The 21,741-nt window shown below is 53.7% G+C and overlaps 3 protein-coding genes across 4 annotated transcripts in view; 2 read left to right on the top strand and 1 right to left on the bottom strand.

Moving 5' to 3' along the window:
- The window catches only part of PKD1 (polycystin 1, transient receptor potential channel interacting), a 70,036-nt gene extending 67,994 nt beyond the window's left edge, over nucleotides 1–2,042 (bottom strand). The window contains 2 exon segments of the mRNA XM_038762695.1: nucleotides 1,436–1,898; nucleotides 2,030–2,042. Of these exon segments, the coding sequence (XP_038618623.1) occupies nucleotides 1,436–1,898; nucleotides 2,030–2,042 (476 nt within the window).
- SMPD4 (sphingomyelin phosphodiesterase 4) overlaps nucleotides 1–21,741 on the top strand; it is an 86,848-nt gene that overhangs the window by 15,626 nt on the left and 49,481 nt on the right. The gene's annotated exons all lie outside the window — the stretch shown is intronic.
- Nucleotides 3,599–17,315, top strand: LOC119942037 (immunoglobulin lambda-1 light chain-like). The gene is made up of 4 exons (XM_038762694.1): nucleotides 3,599–3,650; nucleotides 5,269–5,584; nucleotides 15,852–15,883; nucleotides 16,867–17,315. Exons 1-4 carry the CDS (start codon nucleotides 3,599–3,601, stop codon nucleotides 17,184–17,186), a joined length of 720 nt encoding a protein of 239 aa, XP_038618622.1. The 3' UTR covers nucleotides 17,187–17,315.

Here is a 21,741-nt window from a genome sequence, read left to right as displayed (position 1 = left end):
AAGCATGGGCCTGGGAGCCAGAGGCCCTGAGTTCTGATCCTGGCTCTGCCACTTGCCCGCCATGTGACCTGGGGCTTGACTTGTGCAAAATGGGGATTCGATACCTGTTCTCCCTCTTCTTAAGATTGTGAGACCATTTTTGGCCTGATTCACTTGGCGTCCACCCCAGCGCTCAGAACCGTGCTTGACACATAGAAAGCACTTAACAAGTACCATGGAAAATAAAAAAGAGGGAGAAGCAGGGGGAGGAGGGGAGGCCGGACACCAGGGAATGATCCATCCAGGGGGACTGATTCCACCCAGGATCAGAATTCCGACCCACAACCCTTCTCGTCCACGCCTGATCGGTCTGATCCGGGGCCCTTCCTTCTCACGCCACAGGGAAGGGGACTTTCTGAGTTACGACTTAATGACGAATTCTAACGCCAACTGGGAGAGTGGGAGCTCACTTCCCCGCGATGGACTCTGACACGACTCCTTTAGCACAGTGGGGGCCACCCGTGGATGGAGCGGCAGAGAAAGTGGGGGCAGGGGATGGAGGTCCAGGAGACCCTGGGGGCAGAGGATGGAGAGGTAGAGGGACAGAGGGTGGAGGGGCAGAGAAAGGGGGGTCAAGGGGATGGAGGGGCAGGGGATGGAGGGGCAGAGGATGGAGGAGCAGAGGGTAGAGGGACAGAGAAAGTGGGGTCAGGGGGCGGAGGGGCGGGGAAAGTTGGGGCAGAGGAAGGAGGGCCAGGGAAAGTAGGGGCAGTGGATGGAGGGGGAGGGGGCAGAGGATGGAGGGGCAGGGGAAGTAGGAGCAGGGGACGGAGGGGCAGGTGACAGAGGCGCAGGAGATGGAGGCGCAGAGGATGGAGGGGCAGGGGAAGTAGGGGCAGGGGACGGAGGGGCAGAGGATGGAGGGCCAGGGAAAGTAGGGGCAGTGGATGGAGGGGGAGAGGACGGAGGAGCAGGGGGTAGAGGGGCAGAGGATGGAGGGGCAGAGGATTTAGGGACGGGGAAGAAGGGACAGGGGAAGTAGGGGCAGAGGATGGAGGGGGAGATAATTTAGGGGAAGAGGACGGAGGGGCAGAGGAAGGAGGCCCGGGGAAGTAGGGGCAGAGGATGGAGGGGCAGGGGAAGTAGGGGCAGATAATTTAGGGGGAAAGGGATGGAGGGGCAGAGGAAGGAGGACCCGGGAAAGTAGGGGCAGAGGATGGAGGGGCAGGGGAAGTAGGGGCGGAGAATTTAGGGGAAGAGGACGGAGGGGCAGAGGAAGGAGGGCCCGGGGAAGTAGGGGCAGAGGGTGGGGAGGTGTCGGCCGGTGGCCTTTTGTGTCCTGGAGGGCCGGCGCGTGTCCGTGTGCAGGGGCCCGGGCCCGTGTCCCGTGGCAACGTGGGCCGCCCTCCGAGGGTCGGGCCGGGCCGGGGTCGGGCCGGGGGCGGCGGGTACTCACAGGTGGGTGACGTGGGCGGGCAGGGCGAGCCGGGCGGGCCCGGAGGCCTCCCCGGCGGCGGCGGCGGTGGCCCTGAGCCCTCCTAGGCCTCGGGCCGAGCAGTTGGCTTGGCAGGACGGCCCGTCTCCGGGGCTGCAGCGGCAGCCCAGCCCGCAGGGCAGGCAGCGCGGCCCGGAGGCCTCCCCGGAGGAGGAGGAGGAGGAGGAGGAGGCGGCGGCGGCGGGCGGCAGGCAGAGGCCCAGGCCGAGGCCCAGGAGGAGGGCGCTGGCGGCGGGGTGTCGGGGGGTCCGGTGGGCCGCCATGGCGGGCTGGGGACGGGGCTCCCCGGCATGGCTCACTCCGCCCCACGCATCGGAGCGGGTCGGGGGGTCGGGGGGTCGGGGGGCCGGGGGTCCAGGGGGGCCGGTGGTCCGGGGGGTCCAGGGGTCCGGGGGGTCCGGGGGTCCGCGGGCGGCCGCTCCGGCTCCGGACACGGAGGCGGGGGCGGGGACGCGGACACAGGCCCGCGTCACCTCCACGACATCGCCAAGATCCGCCCTCTCCTCTCCATCCAAACCGCTACCTCGCTGGTGCGATCCCTCCTCCCATCCCCACTGGATTTCGGCATCGGCCGGGTTCAAGCCCTCCTCCTATCCCGGCTGGATTTCTCCATCATCCTCCTCTCTGATCTCCCATCCTCCCGTCTGTCTCTCCCCACTTCAGTCTGTACTTCACACCTCGCTGGTGCAATCCCCCTCCTCCTATCCCGACTGGATTCCTGCTCCATCCTCCTCTCTTATCTCCCATCTTCCTGTCTCTCTCCCCATTTCAGTCTATACTTCACGCTTAGCTGGTGCATCCCAACTGGATTTCTCCATCATCCTCCTGTCTGATCTCCCATCCTCCTGTCCGTCTCTCCCCACTTCAGTCTATACTTCAGGCCTCGCTGGTGCAGTCCCTCCTCCTATCCCGATTGGATTTCTCCATCCTCCTCCTCTCTGATCTCCCATCCTCTTGTCTCTCCCCACTTCAGTCTATATTTCGCACCTCGCTGGTGCAATCCCCCTCCTCCTATCCCGACTGGATCTCTGCATCCTCCTCCTCTCTGATCTCCCATCCTCCTGTCTATACTTCAGGCCTCGCTGGTGCAGTCCCTCCTCCTATCCCGACCGGATTTCTGCATCAGCCTCCTCTCTGATCTCCCGTCCTCCTGTCTGTCTCTCCCCACTTCAGTCTACACTTCACGCTGCTGCCCGGATTATCTTCCTACAGAAACTCTCCGGGCATGTTAACTCCCCTCCTCAAAAATCTCCAGTGGCTGCCAGTCAACCTACGCATCAAGCAAAAACTCCTCACTTTCGGCTTCAAGGCTCTCCATCCCCTCACCTCCCTTGAGAGCTCACCTCTTCCAGGAGGCCTTCCCAGATTGAGCCCCCTTTTTCCTCTCCTCCACCCCACCCCCCCGCCCTACCTCCTTCCCCTCCCCACAGCTCCTGTAGATATGTTTGTACACATTTATTACTCTATTTATTTTACTTGTACATATTTACTATTTTATTTATTTTGTTAATGATGTGCGTTTTGCTTTCGTTCTTTTTGTTCTGACGACTTGACGCCTGTCCACATGTTTTGTTTTGTTGTCTGTCTCCCCGTTCTGGACTGTGAGCCCGATGTTGGGTCGGGACCGTGTCTATATGTTGCCAACTTGTAAGCGCTCAATAAATTCGATTGAATGAATGAATGAATGTCTGCTGTGTGACTATGGGCAAGTCACTTCACTTCTTCAGGCCTCAGTGACCTCGTCTGGAAATTGGGGCTGAAGACTGTGAGCCCCACGGGGGACAACCTGATGACCTTGTATCCCCCCTCCCAGCGTTTGGAAGAGTGCTTGACACATAGTAAGCACTTAACCATTAAGGAATACCATTAATCCTATTATTATTATTCCTCTGTATTATTATAATTATGTGTGCAGCGGGTGTCCCTGGGGCAGGAGGGGGTCCGCACAGGGGCAGGGGGGACAGACGGAAGAGAGAGAGGAACAGAGCATTGGCCATAGGGAGAAGGGAGCAGATTTGCATGAAGGGGCGTCAGGGAGGGTGGGCAGGGGTTAAGGGGGACAGGAGGGAGCCCAGCCTGAGAACGGAAGACAAGGAAAGCGGAGCTCTCGTGTCTGTCCGCACCATGGCCCAGAATCCTCTCCTCTTCGTCCTCCTCCTCTTCACGGTCTTCCCAGGTCAGAGCGGGCCTCCGAGCCTCACCCCAATGCCCTCCCCTACTCCCCCGGCCTCCCCCTACATCCCGCTTCCTCTCCCCCTCGTCCCCCCTCCACTTCCCCATCTTACCTCCTTCCCTTCCCCACAGCACCTGTATATATGGTTGTACATATTTATTACTCTATTTTACCTATACATATCTATTCTATTTATTTTATTTTGTTAGTATGTTTGGTTTTGTTCTCTGTCTCCCCCTTTTAGACTGTGAGCCCACTGTTGGGTAGGGACTGTCTCTATAGGTTGCCAACTTGGACTTCCCAAGCGCTTAGTACAGTGCTCTGCACACAGTAAGCACTCAATAAATACGATTGATTGATTGACTGATGGAGTACGTCCCGTGGGCAGGGTCCTGGATTAACGCCTCTGTAACAGTGGCGTGGCCCAGTGGCTAGAACCCGGGCCTGGGAATCAGGAGGACCTGGGGCAGCGTGGCTCAGTGGAAAGAGCCCGGGCTTTGGAGTCAGAGGTCAGGGGTTCGAAACCCGGCTCCACCACGAGTCTGCTGTGTGACCTTGGGCAGGTCACTTCACTTCTCTGAGCCTCAGTTACCTCATCTGTAAAAATGGGGGTTAAGACTGTGAGCCCCACGTGGGACAACTTGATCACACTGTATCCCACCCAGCGCTTAGAACAGTGCTTTGCACATAGTAAGCGCTTAACAAATGCCATCATTATATTATTATTATAATCCCCCGCTCTGCCACTTGTCTGGTATGTGACCTTGGGTGAGTCATCCTCCCTCCCATCCCCACAGCATATATGTATATGTATATAAATTACAGCTATATATGTATGTGTATACAAATATAGCTGTAATTTACTTATTTATTTATTAAATGATTTATGTAAATTTATGTTTGTCTCCCCCCTAGACTGTGAGCTCATTCACTCATTCAGTCATATTTATTGAGTGCTTCCTGTGTGCAGAGCACTGTACTAAGTGCTTGGGAAGTACAGGTTGGCAACATAGAGAGATGGTCCCTACCCTGGGCAGGGAAAGTGTCTGTTGTTGTATTGTACTCTCCCAAGCGCTTAGTACAGTGCTCTGCACACAGTAGCGCTCAATAAATATGATTGATTGATTGATTAAGCGCTCAGTAAATGATGGATGAATGAATGGATGAATAGAAGCACTCAGTGGATGAATGAATGAACTTCAGTTCACTTCTCTGGGCCTCCGTTCCCTCATCCGTAAAATGGGGATTAAGAGTGTGAGCCCAGTGCGGGGCAGGAACTGTGTCCAACCTGATTACCTTGTTATCTACCCCAGCGCTTAGTACAGTGCCTGGCACATAATAAGCGCTTAACGAATACCAATATCAGCATCATGGCATAGTGGCTAGAGCCCGGGCCTGGGCATCGGAAGGTCGCGGATTCTAATCCCAGCTCCGCCACTTGTCCGCCATGCGACCTTAGGCAAGTCACTTCGCTTCTCTTGTGCCTCCATTCCCTCATCTGTAAAAAGGGGATCGAGACTGCTTAGTACAGAGCCTGGCACGTAGTAGGCGCTTAACAAATACTATCATTATTGTTGTTATCGTTCTCATTCTCATCATCACGATGGTGTCCCCCTGCCAGGTTTGGGCTGTCAGCCCATGCTGATTCAGGTGCCCTCGGTGGCGGCGGCCAGGGGAGCCACGGTCCAGCTGGTCTGCACCCTGAGCGGCGTGTCCGGCGACCACCCCGTCCAGTGGTTCCAGCAGCGGGAGGGGAAGGCCCCGCGGTTTGTGCTGCACATCCCGGGCCACGGGGGCCGCGGCTCGCGGGGGGACGGCATCCCCGACCGCTTCGGAGGCTCCGCCTCTGGCCACCACCGCTACCTGACCATCCGAGACGTCCAGCCGGAGGACGAGGCCGACTACTACTGCGGGATGGCACACGACGGGGCGGCGTCTGACGGACCGGAGGGGAAGCGGTGACCGGCCAGAGCGTGGCCTTTCCTCCCCCTCTAGACTGGAAGCTCGTCGTGGGCAGGGAGTGCGTCTGTTATGTTGTCCTATTGTACGCTGCCAAGCTCCGTACCCGGTAAGCGCTCAATAAATACCACTGACTGACTGACCGCTTCCCCCAGACTCCGGCCACCCGCCTTGGGGCTCCCACGGACTCCAGGGCCGGACCCATTTTGGGGGAAGATTTCTATTTCTTTTCTGCATGGTGGGAACTGAAGTCTCTTGGCACCTAATTCATTCATTCAATCATATTTATTGAGCGCTTACTGTGTGCAGAGCACTGTACTAAGCGCTTGGAAAGAACAATTCGGTAACAGAGACAATCCCTATATTCATTCATTCAATCATATTTATTGAGCACTTACTGTGTGCAGAGCACTGTACCAAGCGCTTGGGAAGTACAGTTCGGTAACAGATAGAGACAATTCCTATTTTCATTCATTCATTCAATCGTATTTATTGAGCGCTTACTGTGTGCAGAGCACTGTACCAAGCGCTTGGGAAGTACAGTTCGGTAACAGATAGAGGCAATCCCTATTTTCATTCATTCATTCATTCAATCGTATTTATTGAGCGCTTACTGTGTGCAGAGCACTGTACTTAGCACTTGGAAAGTACAATTCGGTAACATATAGAGACAATCCCTATCCAACAACGGGCTCACAGTCTAGAAGGGGAAGACAGATGACAAAACAAAACAACTCGACAGGTGTCAATACCATCGGAATAAATAGAAGCATAACTACATACACATCATTGATAAAATAAGTAGAGTAATAAATATGTACTAAATAATAAATATGTGCAAAACACTGTACTAAGCACTTGGGAAGTACAATTCAGCAGCAGATAGAGACAATCCCTATCCAACAACAGGCTCACAGTCTAGAAGGGGAAGACAGATGACAAAACAAAACAACTAGACAGGTGTCAATACCATCGGAATAAATAGAAGCATAGCTACATACACATCATTGATAAAATGTAGAGTAATAAATATGTACTAAATAATAAATATGTGTAGAGCACTGTACTAAGCGCTTGGGAAGTACAATTCAGCAGCAAATAGAAACAATCCCTGCACACATCAGACTCACAGTCTAGAAGGGGGAGGCTCCATTATATTGTTCTCTCCTTAGGTGCTTAATAAAGTGTTCTGTGTCCAGTAAGCACTCAATAAATACCCCTGTTTGATTGACTGAATGATTGAAGAGGAGGCACCAGGAGGAGGTTCTCTGAAAACCGCATGGCCTAGCGGATAGAACCCAGGCCTGAGAGTCAGAAGGACCTGGGTTCTAATCCCGGCTCCACCACTTGTCTGCTGCATTACCTTGGGGAAGTCCCTTCACTCCTCTGTGCCTCAGTAGCCTCATCTGTAAAATGGGGATTAAGAACGTGAGCCCCGTGTGGGACAGGGACTGTGTCTGACCTGATTAGCTCGGATCTGCCCCGGCGCTTAGCACAGTGGCCTGGAATATAGAAAGGGCTTCACGGATATGATTTACAAAAGGAAACAAAAAACTGGCATCTGTCATGTGCCCACCCTGCTCCAAGCACTGTAATCTTGCCTTTCGCTGTCGAGTCATTTCCGACCCATCTCCCATCTCCCACGTCTCTCCCAGAACACCCCACTTCCATCCACTGTTTTTAGACTGTGAGCCCACTGTTGGGTAGGGACTGTCTCTATATGTTGCCAACTTGTACTTCCCAAGCGTTTAGTACAGTGCTCTGCACACAGTAAGCGCTCAATAAATACGATTGATTGATTGATTGATCGGCAATCGTTCTGGCAGTGGACCCTGGGAGTTTTCTTGGTAGTACTGGGGTAGCTATCTGGTTGCGCCCAGCCCTTGTCCCCTGTGGGGCTCACAGGCTAAGGGGGAGGGAGAACCGGTATTGATTCCCTATTTACCGATGAGGAAACCGAGGCCCAAAGACTTGAAGTGACCTGCCCAAGATCACACGACAGGCAGGAGTCAGAATTCGAACCCAGGTCCTCTGACGCCCGCTGCCTGGCCTATTGTAGGCGCCTAGCAAGCACCATTAAAGTAAATGAATAAATAACGGCTGCCCCCTTAAGGGCTGCAAATGTGTGCTTCACCTCAGGGGAAGGGCAGAGGAGGCTTTGAAATAGCCGGGGGTGGGGGGGGGGGGGTCCTCAAGAGCCCTGTTAATAATAATAATGATGGCATTTGTTAAGCGCTTACTATGTGCAAAGCACTGTTCTAAGCGCTGGGGGGAATACGAGGTGATCAGGTTGTCCCATGTGGGGCTCACAGTCTTCATCCCCATTTTCCAGATGAGGGAACTGAGGCCCAGAGAAGTGAAGTGACTTGCCCCAAGACACACAGCTGACAAGCGGCGGAGGCGGCATTAGAACCCGTGACCTCTGACTCCCAAGCCCGGGCTCTTTCCACTGAGCCACGCCGCATCTCCCCTTGTCCACACCGAGCTTGTCCGCAATGAGCTTACAGTCTAGAGGGGGAGCATAGGGTCTTATTTTATGTGCCAACTTGTGCTTCCCAAGCGCTTAGTCCAGTGCTGTGCACACAGTAAGCGCTCAGTAAATACGATGGAATGAATGACTGAATGAATGAATGACTGAATGAATGTGCCAAGCACCGCAGTAACCCCTGTACTATTTGCTGGGGGAATTCTTTCTCCGTGCATCTCCTTCAGCCACCCGGTGGGCTACCGGTTGGCCTCCCCTCAGTGGCCCACTGGGGTCCTGTCGGTTTCCTCCCCGTAATCCCTAGGGATGGGAAGGCGTTTTAGGCAAATTGGGCCTTCCGGCTGCCACCTGCTGCTCTCGCAGGACAAGGCCGGGCCCGCTGACGCTTGAAAGCAGAAACCAGAAAAGGAAATTCATTCAATCGTATTTATTGAGCGCTTACTGTGTGCAGAGCACTGTACTGAGCGCTTGGGAAGTACAAGTCGGCAACATAGATGGTCCCTACCCAACAACGACCTCAAAATATAGACGGGGGTAGGGGGGTAGGAAGAAAAAGAGAGTGGGAAGGGGGTCGAGGAAACAGACGCTCTGTTGCCTCTAGTTTGGCCCCCCCATCCCATCTGCCCGTTCCCTCCGATGGGTGTTTGGTTTGGTTTTGTTGTCTGTCTCCCCCTTCTAGACTGTGAATCCGTTGTTGTGTAGAGACCGTCTCTTCACGTTGCCGATTCGTCCTTCCCAAGCGCTTAGTACAGGGCTCTGCACACAGTAAGCGCTCAATAAATAAGATGGAATGAACGAACGAGTGGCCTTTCAACCCACAGCCTTGGCACTGTATGTCATGGAGAGGTTGTTAGTGCCTTTGTGTGTGTACCCGAGAGGGTGAGTGCATGTCATGGAGAAGTTGTGAGAGTGCGTGGGTGGTATGTGTGTGTATACCAGAGGCTGAGAGGAGAAGTTGTCATGGAGAAGTTGTGAGTGTATGTGGGTGTGGGTTTGTGCACACCAGAGACTGTGAGGGGATGTCATGGAGAAGTTGTGAGTGTGTGTATGTGAGTGTAACTACCAGAGACAGGAATGTGTGTCCCGGAGAAGTTTTGCGTGAGTGAGTTATGGAGAAACTGTGTGTAATTCTTCCTTCTGTTTTCCACTGAGACCATTTGGCATCTCCTCCTCCTCCTTTACCACTCTCCAGCTTGGAAGTCGAGAGGTCCAGGCTGATATTTGGTGCCATAGTCCCCCGTCCCACAGGCGTCCGCAAAGGAAACCCCAAAACTCATTCTCCATCTGCGTCCTGTCACGGCTGGCAAACGTATGTCAGCGAATCCTGGGCACGAACACCGCCGTGGATACAGACCGTGAGATTCCAAGTTGGGAAAAATTCTTGGACTCGGGTTTCACACCGCAGGATCGCAAGTATAACTCTCGTGCATTTGAGAAAGCCAGTCTACCGAGGTTAAACTTGGAGGAACAGGGGATGATTCACTGTTCCCTGTTTTTTTTTTTTATGGCATTTGTTAAGTGCTTACTATGTGCCAGACACTGAACTAAGCCCTGAGGTAGATATAAAATAATCCGGTAGGACACAGGCCCGGCCCTACATGGGACTCGCGGTCTTAATCCCCGTTTTACTGATGAGTGAACTGAGGCCCAGGAAGGTAAAGTGACTAGCTCAAGGCGATACAGCAGACAAATGGGAGAGCTGGAATTTGATCCTATGTCCTGACTCCCAGCCAAAAAACGCCAAAAAATCTCAAAGGACCGAAAAATCGTTGAACTTTGGTGTAACACAAAAGGAGAGGAAAGGGGGATGATAGCGCCTATAACTCAACACTTACACTTATTTTAATAATAATAATGGTGGCATTTATTCAGCACTTACTATAATAATAATAATGATGGTATTTATTAAGCGCTTACTATGTGCAAAGCACTGTTCTAACCGTTGAGGAGGTTACAAGGTGATCAGGTTGTCCCACGGGGGGCTCACAGTCTTAATCCCCATTTTACAGATGAGGGAACTGAGGCACAGAAGAGTTAAGTGACTCGCCCAAAATAAATACGTCAGCTTCAGTTAAACCCAAAACAAACTTCCATATACCCACAAACTTTCTTGGATTTGAGCAACTCCCACTCAGATTTGATCACTTAGGCTGTGAGCCCCGTGCGGGGCAGGGACCGCATCCAACCCGATTGGCTTGTATCCACCCCAACGCTTAGTACAGTGCCTGGCACATAGTGAGTGCTTAACAAACACCGCAATCATTGCAATTAGCATTCACATTCCCTGCCCAAATCAAATTTACAACCCTAGAGGGGGGAGACGGACATCAATGGGTAGTACTTTTGGAAAACAAAGTTCCCAGGGGAGGGTTAAAGAATAAGCTTCCTTCTGCTTTTCTCCACAGTTCTGCCTCGGATAGAAGCCTGAATAGTTGTACAGTTCTTCCAATAAAAGCAGAAACACAGACAAAAACACAAAGCTCTCTTTATGTTCCTGCGCAGACCCATCGTATTCAGCCCCTCACCCGTGCGGTCCGCTGGCTGTCCACCCCTCCGCCCACCCCACCGAAATTGGTAATACAAGCGACAAAGCCTAGTGGAAAGAGCCCGGGCCTGGGAATCAGGGGACCCGAATTCTAATTCCACCTCAAGGGAGCTAATTACCTGCAATTTATCTCAGTGTTAATCATAATAATAGTTTTTGTTAAGCACTTGCTACATGTCAAGCACTGTTCTAGGGGTTGGGGTCCCCCCTAAAACTTGGGGATGGTGACACTTAAAAGGTGAACAGCTCTGCGGAGCCACGAAGCGGGTTGGCTGTAGTCTCACCCCAAGCAGAAGAGGGACCTTCAGGCTCCAAGAGACTGTAATGTCTGTCGATCGTTACTGATGCCACAAATTGTACTTCCCAAGCGCTTAGTACAGTGCTCTGCACGCAGTAAGCGCTCAATAAATACAACTGAATGAATGAATAATGGAATGATTTGCAGGGAAGCAGCGTTGCCTAGTGGATAGAGCTCGGGCCTGAGAGCCAGAGGGCCTGGTTCTAATCCCAGCTCCACCATTTGTCCGCTGTGTGACCTTGGGCAAGTCAATCAATCAATCAATCAATCAATCAATCGTATTTATTGAGCGCTTACTGTGTGCAGAGCCCTGTACTAAGCGCTTGGGAGGTACAAGTTGGCAACATATAGAGACAGTCCCTACCCAACAGTGGGCTCACAGTCTAAAAGTCTCTTCTCTCCTCCGTGCCTCAGTTGCCTTATCTGTAAAATGGGGATTAAGACGGCGAGACCCACGTGGGACAGGGACTGTGTCCAATCTGGTTAGCTTATATCTACCCCAGCGCTTAGTTCAGTGCCTGGCACTTATCAAATACATCTTCAAAATAAACGGGGCCTCGGAGAAAAGGCCCGCGGGGAAGGCCAGCCCTAGTGGGGTAGCCTCCAGGAGGGGCCGCTGACCTACTCCGGGGTCTGATGCGGATATTCAGGGTCTCCTTCCCTGCCTCAGTGTCCCCAAGGAAAAAGCCCGGGAAAAGCAAAGTGAGGGGCTGACATACAGTGAGGAACAGAACTGAACCTAGTGTGTCCCTGTCCCACTTGGGGATCACACTCTAAGGTGGAGGGAGAACAGTTATCGAATCCCCATTTTACAGATGAGGAAACAGACTCGGAGAATAATAATTACTATTATTATAGTATTTGTTAAACACTCACCATGCGTCAAGCAATGTTCTAAGCACTGGGGTAGATTAGGTGGGACACAATCTCTGTCCCACATGGGGGTTGAAGTCTGAAGGAGAGGGAGAACAGGTGTTTAATTCCTCTGATTTACAGATGAGGAAACTGAGCAAGGACCAGAGAATTTAGGTGATTTCCTCAAGGTCCCACAGCAGGGTGGGGTAGAGCCAGGATTAGAACCCAGTTCTCTTACTCTCCGGCTTGAGCTCTTTCCACTAAGCTCTGATGCTGTGGGTGTCCTTGGAGACAGAAGTCCCACTTTTCCTCAGCTCCCCATCCCTTTCACGTCACCCTGACTTGCCACCTTTGCTCATCCCCTCCTCCCTGCCCCTCAGCACTTATGTATATATATATATATTCTAATAAATAATATTATAGAACAATATAATACATAATAATATATTCTAATAAATAATAATCTAATAATAATTCTATTCATTTATATTAATAATGATGGCATTTATTAAGCGCTTACTATGTGCAATGCACTGTTCTAAGCGCTGGATACCTGTTTACTTGTATTAAAGTCTGTTTCCTCCCCACCAGACTGTGAGCCCGTTGTGGGCAGGGACTGTCTCTCGTAATTGCTGTATTGTACTTTCCAAGCGCTTAGCACAGTGCTCTGCACACAGAAAGCACTCAATAAATACGATTGAAGGAATGAATGAAGAGAGGATGGATGGGATCCAGGATGGAGAAAGGGATTGAGATTGGCTGAGAAGCAAACCCTGCAGTGGCCCTGTGGGTGTCTGTGTCCCCCTCTGGATGAAAGGGAACGAGACGGGATGGAGCCGAGAGCTACCCGAGAGGTAAATTGTGGGATTGGGACACAAGGACAACCCCCTCCCCTCTTCCCTCCCTCCCTCCCACCCTGAGCCAGCCCTCTGCTCTGCGCTGAGGGGTGCGAGGAAGTGGGGCCCGGGAGAACCCCTTCCTCCTTCTCAGAGGATGACACTTGTCTTTACTCCAATGCGCATTTAATGAAATCACCAACTCTGTTGGGTTGCCAAGCGCTCAGTATGGTGCCCTGCGCAGGCTAAGTGCTCCATAAATGTCATCGGTTGACTGATTAGCTGTTGGGAAGCGGTGGTGCGTCAAAGCATAGAAAGCAGAACGAAGGGTAGGATGTGGTCTGAGAGATTGTTCTTGGGAAGGCTGTTGGAGGGAGAAAGGAGTTATTAGTGAGGTTTATTGAGGTGTCTCCTCCCCTCCCCTCCTTCGTCCGCCCACCTGCTTCCAGGTCTCCCTCCTCCAACCGCCCGGGGCGAGTGACGGTTGGAGAGACCGCGGCCTGTGCCCTGCCGGGCACCGACTGGGCCCCTCTGGGGGTGCAGGTGTGGGTGGTCCCGAGGGGTTGGGGTGGAAGTGGGCAGAGCAGTCGGCTGACCCCAGGAAGCAGACCGCAGAGGAGACGTTGGCCAGAGAAGCCCTCGGGGTGGAGCATCCCACCACAGTCCCTGATGGCCGGGACCGGGCCGGGCGGCCCCTGGGGAAGGATGGGGATCAGCTGGACCCTTCGCAGAGGATCCTGGGGAGCCGGGGGCAGCCCGAGGAGGCCTCGGGAAGGCGGCCAGGGACAGGTCGCGGCCCAGCGGCACACCCGGCCTTACCGGCTCCGGGGGTAAGCTCCGTTAGGGCCCCATCGCTCTGAGTCTTGAGAGGGGACACTCCGATCCAGTGGGAGCATTCCCGCCAGGGCCCGGACTTCCGCCCTGGGATGGGCCCTCCCTGGGCAGCATCTACCGGGACACAGAGAGGGCCACAACCCTCACTAGTGCCCCAGACACGGGGCCCCATGGGGCCAACTCTGGGGCCCCTGCTTAGCGTGCTGCTCCTTCTTCTGGGGTTGACCAGGGCCGGGCACTGCCTCCTGTCCACACCGCCCGGAGTGGTCACCCCAGCCACACAACTGGACAGGAATCCTGGAGACAGGGAGACCCGAGGGGTCGAGGTTTTGGAGCCCCGGCTGGGAAACCCGGCGGAATCCGTGCCGTCCGTGCTCTGGAAGCTTTGGCTCAGGTGAGGGCGACCGGGATCTGGCAAGGCTGTGGGACTCTGGGGGATTGGCCGTCATTTCCTTCTGAGGAAATATCAGGAGGTTCCCGAGGAGTTTGGCTAGATCCATAGACGGGGTCACTGTACTGGGCACTGGGGGAGAGCTGGGTCGAAGAGGGGTGGTCCGTGGTGGGTCACTGTGGGGGAGTCAGGGATCCAGCCAGCCTGTCCGCAAGGACAGATGTCCAGGAGGGTCACAGCTAGCGAGTCCCCCAAGCATCCCGGAGGCAGAGTTCTGAGCTGGATGGAAAGTGTCTCTGACACTGGATGGCCTGGTTTACGATCTTTTTCTCACATTCATTTTTTTAGGATATTTGTTAAGCCCTCACTATGTAGCGGGCACCCTCTCAGAGTCGCACCTGGAGAGCTTCTAGTACTCTACCAGTCTCAATCAATCAATCAGTCGTATTTATTGAGCGCTTACTGTGTGCAGAGCACTGTACTAAGCGCTTGGGAAGTCCAAGTTGGCAACATAGAGAGACAGTCCCTACCCAACAGTGGGCTCACAGTCTAGAAGGGGGAGACAGAGAACGAAACCAAACATATTAACAAAATAAAATAAATAGAATAGGTATGTACAAGTAAAATAAATAGAGTAATAAATATGTATAAACCTATATACATATATACAGGTGCTGTGGGGAAGAGAAGGAGGTAAGACGGGGGGGATGGAGAGGGGGACGAGGGGGAGAGTCGAGCAGAGGCCTACCCATTCCATTCCGAGCTCGGGCAGTGGCTAGTGAGCGGAAGGCGATCTCTTACAAATCAAAACTCATCCGTGCCGGGCAGCAGCGGCAGGGGAGAGAGTCGAGGGCGGAGACTCGAGTTTACTGCACGGAAGGAGGCGATGGTAAACCGATTCCATATTTTTAATAAGAAATCTTCACGGATCCACTATTGGAACGATTGCAGTTGGAGGCGGGGGGGTTCTGGGAAAGATGTGTCCGTGCAGACACTCTGGGTCGGAGATGACTGGACAGTGTAAGACAAGACAATGCACTGTACTAAGCACCGGGGCAGAGCCAAGCTAACGGGTTGAATACAGTCCACGTCCCACGTGGGATTCACGGTCCTCATCCCCATTTTACAGATGAGATACCTGGGGCTCAGAGAAGTGAAGTGACTAGCCCAAGGCCACACAGTAGACAAGCGGCGGAGCCGGGATTAGGACCCAAGTACTTCTGACACCCAGACTCTATCTAGAGTCTATCTAGAGTCTGTCTAGAGCCTAGCAGGCTCTATCTCCTAGGCCATGCTGCTTCTCTTTTATATCAGGAAAAAGACTTGTTTACGGGGTCCACGGGACAGGGTGGATCTGGCCCTTCTGACAATAATAATAATAATAATGATGGCATTTTTAAGCGCTTACTATGTGCAAAGCACTGTTCTAAGCGCTGGGGAGATTACAAAAAGTGATCAGGTTGTCCCACGGGGGGCTCACAGTTCTAATCCCCATTTTCCAGATGAGGTAAGTGAGGCCCAATCAATCAATCAATCAGTCAATTGTATTTATTGTGGTATTTGTTAAGCGCTTACTATGTGTCAGGCACTGTACTAAGCGCTGGGGCGGACACAGCAAATCATCTTGGATACAGTCCCTGTCCCTCGTGGAGCTCACCGTCCCAATCCCCATTTTCCAGATGAGGTCACTGAGGCCCAGAGAAGAGAAGTGATTTGGCCAAGGCCACACAGCAGACAGTGGCTACAGCCCGGGCCTTGGAGTGCAGTGCTGCTTCTCCTACGCCCCTCTGACACGCCCGACTTCCCCGCTCCCATCCAGCCCCCGACCACTGGACTGCCCCAACGCATCTCCAGAGAAGCGAATGTGGCACACAGGTGGATCGGTGACCCCAACCATGCCCCTTGACCGTCCAGGTTGATGGGCCAGCAGGACCCTGCCAGGAGAGGAAGCAGTTGTGGGCCGAGGATATTCCTGCCTGACAAAGGATCACCGTGTTATGTCTTTGGCGGTGGCACCCAGCTCACCGTCCTCAGTAAGTAGCCCCTTAGTCCCTCCATTCACTAGGGGTTTCACCTCTTTCTCTTCCGCCCTTTGCCATCCCCTGGGAAGGCCCCCTGGGCATCACATTCGTTGGATCACTCCGATGCTGGGCGCTGGGAGCTGGGGAGACTGTTGGGAGGGCAGAGAAGTGTTCTTTTGAGGGTACTATCAGACCAGCCCCTTGTTCGACGATGGGGCCGCGACAGAGGCGAGGGGCTCAGGTTAGAGCCCCGGCTAGGCCTCGGTGGGGTCTGTCCAGCTGTGGACGAGGACGAAGGGGTGAGGAGACCCTGCCGACTCTCCCCACCGTGGGGAGTGGATTCTTTGGAAAGTCGGGAAGAGACCGATGTCCTGCAGAACCAAAGCCCAGCAGTGGGGCAGAAGATGAAAGGGGCCGTGAGTTGGGAGCAAGATCTGGGGTATGTGGGAAGCCAACCTGCCCAAGTCCAGCTCAGGTGGAGGGGTCAGAGAAAGCCCCCCAACAAAGCTCAGAGCATTGGGCCGCGCAGGAGGAATGGGGTGGCCGGACAGCTCTTCTATTTCCTCAGTATCACCCCATCCTGCCCTCGGGGTCACTGCCTGGTGGATCGGCCTCCAGACAGGCTTGGAGCAAAGGATGCTGGCAGCAGCTTGGGTGACAGGAGCAGGAAGAGCCAGGTTTGCCAGTGAGGACTGAGTGGCCCAGTTTGGAAAGTCAGGAGGCAGGGAGGTGTGCCAGTTTAGATGCACGCACTTTAGGAACGTGGCAGAATGTGGCCGATACACCTGGGACTGAGAGGTTGGGAAAATTCCACCCACCCCCTCAGAGGGAGACGGATCAAGCGGGAGAATTTCTGATGCTCAGAGGTGAAAGGTCAGAACGGTTACCTCAAGCGGGCCATCTGCGGGGTTCAAGGTGTTACCTGTACCCCCTCCAACTCTGGTCGCAGCCCGTCCGTTCAAACCCTCCTCCCCCACTGTCCCGCTCTCCCGCAGGGCAGCCCAAGACGTCTCCCACCGTGACCGTCTTTGCCCCGTCCGCCGCGGAGCTGTACACTGACAGGGCCACCCTGGTGTGCCTGATGGGCGGCTTTTACCCGGGCTTCCTGTCGGTGGCCTGGAAGGCGGACGGCGTGGCTGTGTCCGAGGGGGTGGAGACCTCGGCCCCCGCCCGGCGGAGGGACGGCAGCTACGTGGCCAGCAGTTTCCTGGCCCTGAGCCCGGCCCAGTGGAGGGAGCGGGGCAGCTACACCTGCCAGGTCACCCACGACGGGAAAGTCTTCGAGAAATCCGTGTCCCCGACCGAGTGCGCTTAGCGCCCTCGGCCCCCTCCTGTCTCCCCAGATTCTTCCCTTCTCCATCCACCTCCGCTCACCGGGGAGCTGCCTCCCCCTCGCTCCGGCCTCCCGCCTCGGACCCCCACAAATCCCCCAACAATAAAAGATACCTCTCTCCGAGTCACGTTCTCACTGTCTCTGTACGGCCCCCGATTTAGGCTGGCCTCACCTCCCAGCTCCCCGGAAGCCCCCCACCCCTACCGCCCGGGCCGGGACAACGTCCAGTCTCTGCCCAGTGTCACCAGTCAGGACCACTGTCCAGGACAGACCTGGGACGTCTAGTACGTAAAATTCAGTCAGGACCAATGTTCACTAAGCCCCCACATGGAAGAGTCCGGATTGGGTCAGAGGAGCAGAGCGGGAGGCCGGCCCCTTTGGTCAGCGGTGGGCTGACTTGCGGGGCCGGCCAGCGCCTGGAGTTTGGCCCTAGCGTGGGGAGGCTGAGGCAGGAAGGCGCGATGAGCCATGAGCCGCAAGAAGCAGGGCATCCTAGCGGAAAGAGCCGGGGCCTGGGATCTAGAGGATCTGGGTACTCCAGACTCCACCACTCGCCTACAAGTCACATAACTTCTCTAGGCCTCAATTTCCTCGGCTGTCAAATGGGGATTCCGGAGCTTAATACAGTGCTTGACACATAGTAAGAGCTGAATGAACATCATTTGGAAAAAAAAAAGGAGCATGAGGCTCATCCATTAATCCAAGGCAGACTAAATCAGCCCTCCGGGACCCCAGCGTCCTGGGCCCCGAGTCCCAACCTGGGTGGCCCTTGTGCCTCTCCCCTTCCTCACCCTGTCCCGGCTTAGGCTCTGTCAGGACCGCAGTCCAGGACAGAGCTGGGACGTCTAGTACGCACAATTCAAAGGGAATTTCCATCTAAGCCGCACCTGCGGAACTGTCCGTTTCCCACCCCACCCACCCATCCGGCCCAAACCAGAAAGCTGAGTGGTTAATAATAGCCAGCCAGCTGGCCGGCCTCTGGAGAGGCCGATTTGTTGCCAATTTATACTTCCCAAGCGCTTAGTACAGTGCTCTGCACATAGTAAGCGCTCAATAAATACGATTGATGATGATGATGATGATGATGAGAGAGGGACAAGAAGGAAGAGCAGGTGTAGGGTGGGCTGGGGGTGATGGGGGGTGGCGTGCAGGGGCTCCTGGGCTTCTCTCACCTGTTTCCTCCCCCGGCTGTTGGCAGAAGGAATGGGGGGACGGGGAGGGTACGGGGATGGAATGGAGGGCAAAAAAGCCTACCTAAAAATTTACATCTTCCCTAATTATTCCCTCACGTCCTATTGTGACATGATAATCGTGGTCTTTGTTAAGAACTTACTGTGCGCCGAGCATTGGGCTAAGAGCTGGGGTAGATACAAGAGAAAAAGATTGGACGCAGTCTCCGTCCCATTGGGGATTCATTGTCCAAGCGGCAGGGAAAGCAAGGATCTTATCCCCAGTTTACAGATGAGGAAACCGAGGCGCAGAAAGGCGAAGTGACTTGTCCGAAGTCACGCAGTAGCCAGATGCGGAGCCGGGACTGGAACCTGTGTCTTCTGATTCGGGGTTCTGTGTTCTTTTCACTAGGCCTCACTACCTCCTCCCTACCATTGCGCGTGTTTGTTAACTTGGGCTTTTTATCATTTGTATGCATTTGTCTGCCGCGCTGGAAGGTAAACTCCTTGAGGGCAGGGACGGTGTCTCTGACTTCCCCCGTCCATCCATCTCGACTCCGCCACTCGCCCGCAAGTCACTTAACTTCTCTGGGCCTTCAGTTTCCTCATCTGTAAAATGGGGATTCAGTATTGGTTCTCCCCCCTAAGATGGTGAACCCCATGTGGGAAAAGGACCACATCTGACCTGGCTTTCTGGTTTCAGCCAGGTGGGTGGGTGGGATGGCAGGGGGCAGGGACTGGGGGGAAACGGACAGTTGGGCACGTGCCGGCTTAGGTGGAAATTTCCTTTGAATTTTCTTTTGTCCAAAGCGCCTAGTCCAGTGCTCAGGGTCCCATACTGTGATACCGTAATTATGATCGTGATTATCTGGATGACCCCGAGGGTATATGTGTGGAGGGGAAAATCCCCTCATCACAGAGGCACCTGGCCCTGCTGACAACCGGCTGGGCCCCTGGGGCATCCCAGCGCTCTGGTTAGAGTCCCATCGAGGCCCAAAGCAGGGCATTCGTGCCCAAAAGGGGAGCAGAAAGGGGAAGAGAAAACTGGGCCGGGAGCGGTGACCCCCACCCCGACAAGGGGATAAACAGACAGACAGTCTGCTGCTGGACCCTGCAGTCGGGGACCGGGGCAGGACGCCACTTATCCTCCCACCCTTCCCTGCCCCCCCACCCCATCCATGGGAGCTCAGCAGGATACGACACAGTAAGCGCTCAATAAATACGATTGAATGAATGAATGAATGATCTGCAAGCCGCCGTCAAGGGATGTTTGTGACCCAGGCAGGGGGCCCAAAAGCTGGCCCCTGCTTGTCCCCTGGGGGCTTCCTCCATCCCCATCGCAGGCCAGGCGCTGGACTCGGAGCTAAAGAAACAGTGTGGCCTAGTCGCCAGAGCTCGGTCCTGGGAGTCGGAGGAGCTGGGTTCTAATCCCGGCTCTGCCGCTTGCCTGCTGTGTGACTTGGGGCAATTCGCTTCACTTCTCCAGGCCTCAGTTACTTCATCTGTGTAATGGAGCTCAAGACGGGGAGCCCCAGGTGAGACAGGGTCTGGGCCCCACCAGATTAGCCTGTATCTAATCCTGTATTTAGAGAAGCAGCGTGGCTCAGTGGAAAGAGCGCAATCAATCAATCAATCAATCGTATTTATTGAGCGCTTACTGTGTGCAGAGCACTGTACTAAGCGCTTGGGAAGTCCAAGTTGGCAACATATAGGGACGGTCCCTGTCCAACAGTGGGCTCACAGTCTAGGAGGGGGAGACAGAGAACAAAACATATTAACAAAATAAAATAAATAGAATAGATATGTACAAGGCTAGGGAGTCAGAGATCATGGGTTCTAACTCCTTCCCCTCCCCACAGCACCTGTATATATGCTTATACAGATTTATTACTCTATTTATTTTACTTGTACATATGTACTATTCTATTTATTTTATTTTGTTAATATGTTTTGTTTTGTTGTCTGACTCCCCCTTCTAGATTGTGAGCCTGCTGTTGGCTCTCTATATGTTGCCAACTTGTACTTCCCAAGCACTTAGTACAGTGCTCTGCACAAAGTAAGCACTCAATAAGTACGATTGAATGAATGAATGAATCCTGGCTCCGCCACTTATCAGCTGTGTAACCTTGGGCAAGTCACTTAACTTCTCTGGGCCACAGTTCCCTCATCTGGAAAATGGGGATTAAGACTGTGAGCCCCATGTGGGACAACCTGATTGCATTGTATCTCCCTCAGCGCTCAGAACAGTGTTTGGCACATAGAAGGCGCTTAACAAATACCAAAATTATTATCATTATCTACCCCAGCACTTACAACAGTTCCAGGCACATAGTAAGCACTTAACATATTTATTATTAAGTGCTGTCGAGTCATTTCCGATTCATAGAGACTCCATGGATATACTTTCTCCGGAACGTCCCATCCTCTGCTATAAGCCGCAACCTTTCTAACGGTTCTTCTGTTATCGTTGTAATGGTCTCTGTCCACTTAGCCTCCGTCTGCCTCTTCCACGTTTTCCCTGGACTTTTCCTAGTATTAGTGACTTCTCCAGGGAATCAGTCTTCCTCATTATGTGCCCCGAATATGCTAATCGAAATCGAGTCCCAAGACCACTTTGGTTTAATTTGCCCCAGAATCCATGTGTTTGTTTTTCGGGCTTAACATATACCAAAATAATGATAATAATAATAATAATAATAATAATAATGATAATAATAATCCTGGGCCTGGGAGCTCGGGGTCCCCAGTGTCTTTCCTGTCCCACGGTGTCACTTCACTTCTCTGTGCTTCAGTTACCCCATCTGTAAAATGGGGATGAAGACTGTGACAGATTACCTTGTATCTACTAGCGCTTAGAACAGTGCTTGGCACATAGTAAGCGCTTCACAAATACCATAATTATTATAATAGAGAAGCAGCGTGGATCAGTGGAAATAGCCTGGGCTTGGGAGTCAGAGGTCATGGGTTCGAATCCCGACTCTGCCAGATGTCTGCTGTGTGACCTTGGGCAAGTCACTTCACTTCTCTGAGCCTCAGTTATCTCATCTGTAAAATAGGGATTAAGACTGTGAGCCCCACGTGGGACAACCTGATTACCTTGTATTCCCCCCAGCACTTACAACAGTGCTTTGCACATAGTAAGCGCTTAATAAATGCCATTATTATTATTAATTATCCCTGACCACGTGACCGAAGCGGCCGGATGGCGACCCCTGGTGGCTGCGGCGAGGAACGGACCCGCGGGACCGGCCGCACAGCGACGCCTGGTGGCTGCGGCGAGGAACGGCGCCCGCGGGACCGGCCGCACAGCGACCCCTGGTGGCTGCGGCGAGGAACGGACCCGCGGGACCGGCCGCACAGCGACGCCT

The sequence above is a fragment of the Tachyglossus aculeatus genome, chromosome 21, assembly GCF_015852505.1.
Source record: "Tachyglossus aculeatus isolate mTacAcu1 chromosome 21, mTacAcu1.pri, whole genome shotgun sequence".
NCBI classification, from domain to species: domain Eukaryota; kingdom Metazoa; phylum Chordata; class Mammalia; order Monotremata; family Tachyglossidae; genus Tachyglossus; species Tachyglossus aculeatus.
The sequence above is the reverse complement of the archived record's forward strand: the minus strand, read 5'-3'. Positions and strand labels throughout refer to the sequence as shown.

Coding starts and splice junctions, on each gene's coding strand:
- LOC119942037 (XM_038762694.1), top strand. CDS start 3,599: ATGGCCCAGAATCCTCTCCTCTTCGTCCTCCTCCTCTTCACGGTCTTC. Junction 3,651..5,268: donor CCTCTTCACGGTCTTCCCAG/GTCAGAGCGGGC, acceptor TCCCCCTGCCAG/GTTTGGGCTGTCAGCCCATG. Junction 5,585..15,851: donor GCACACGACGGGGCGGCGTC/TGACGGACCGGA, acceptor ACCGTGTTATGT/CTTTGGCGGTGGCACCCAGC.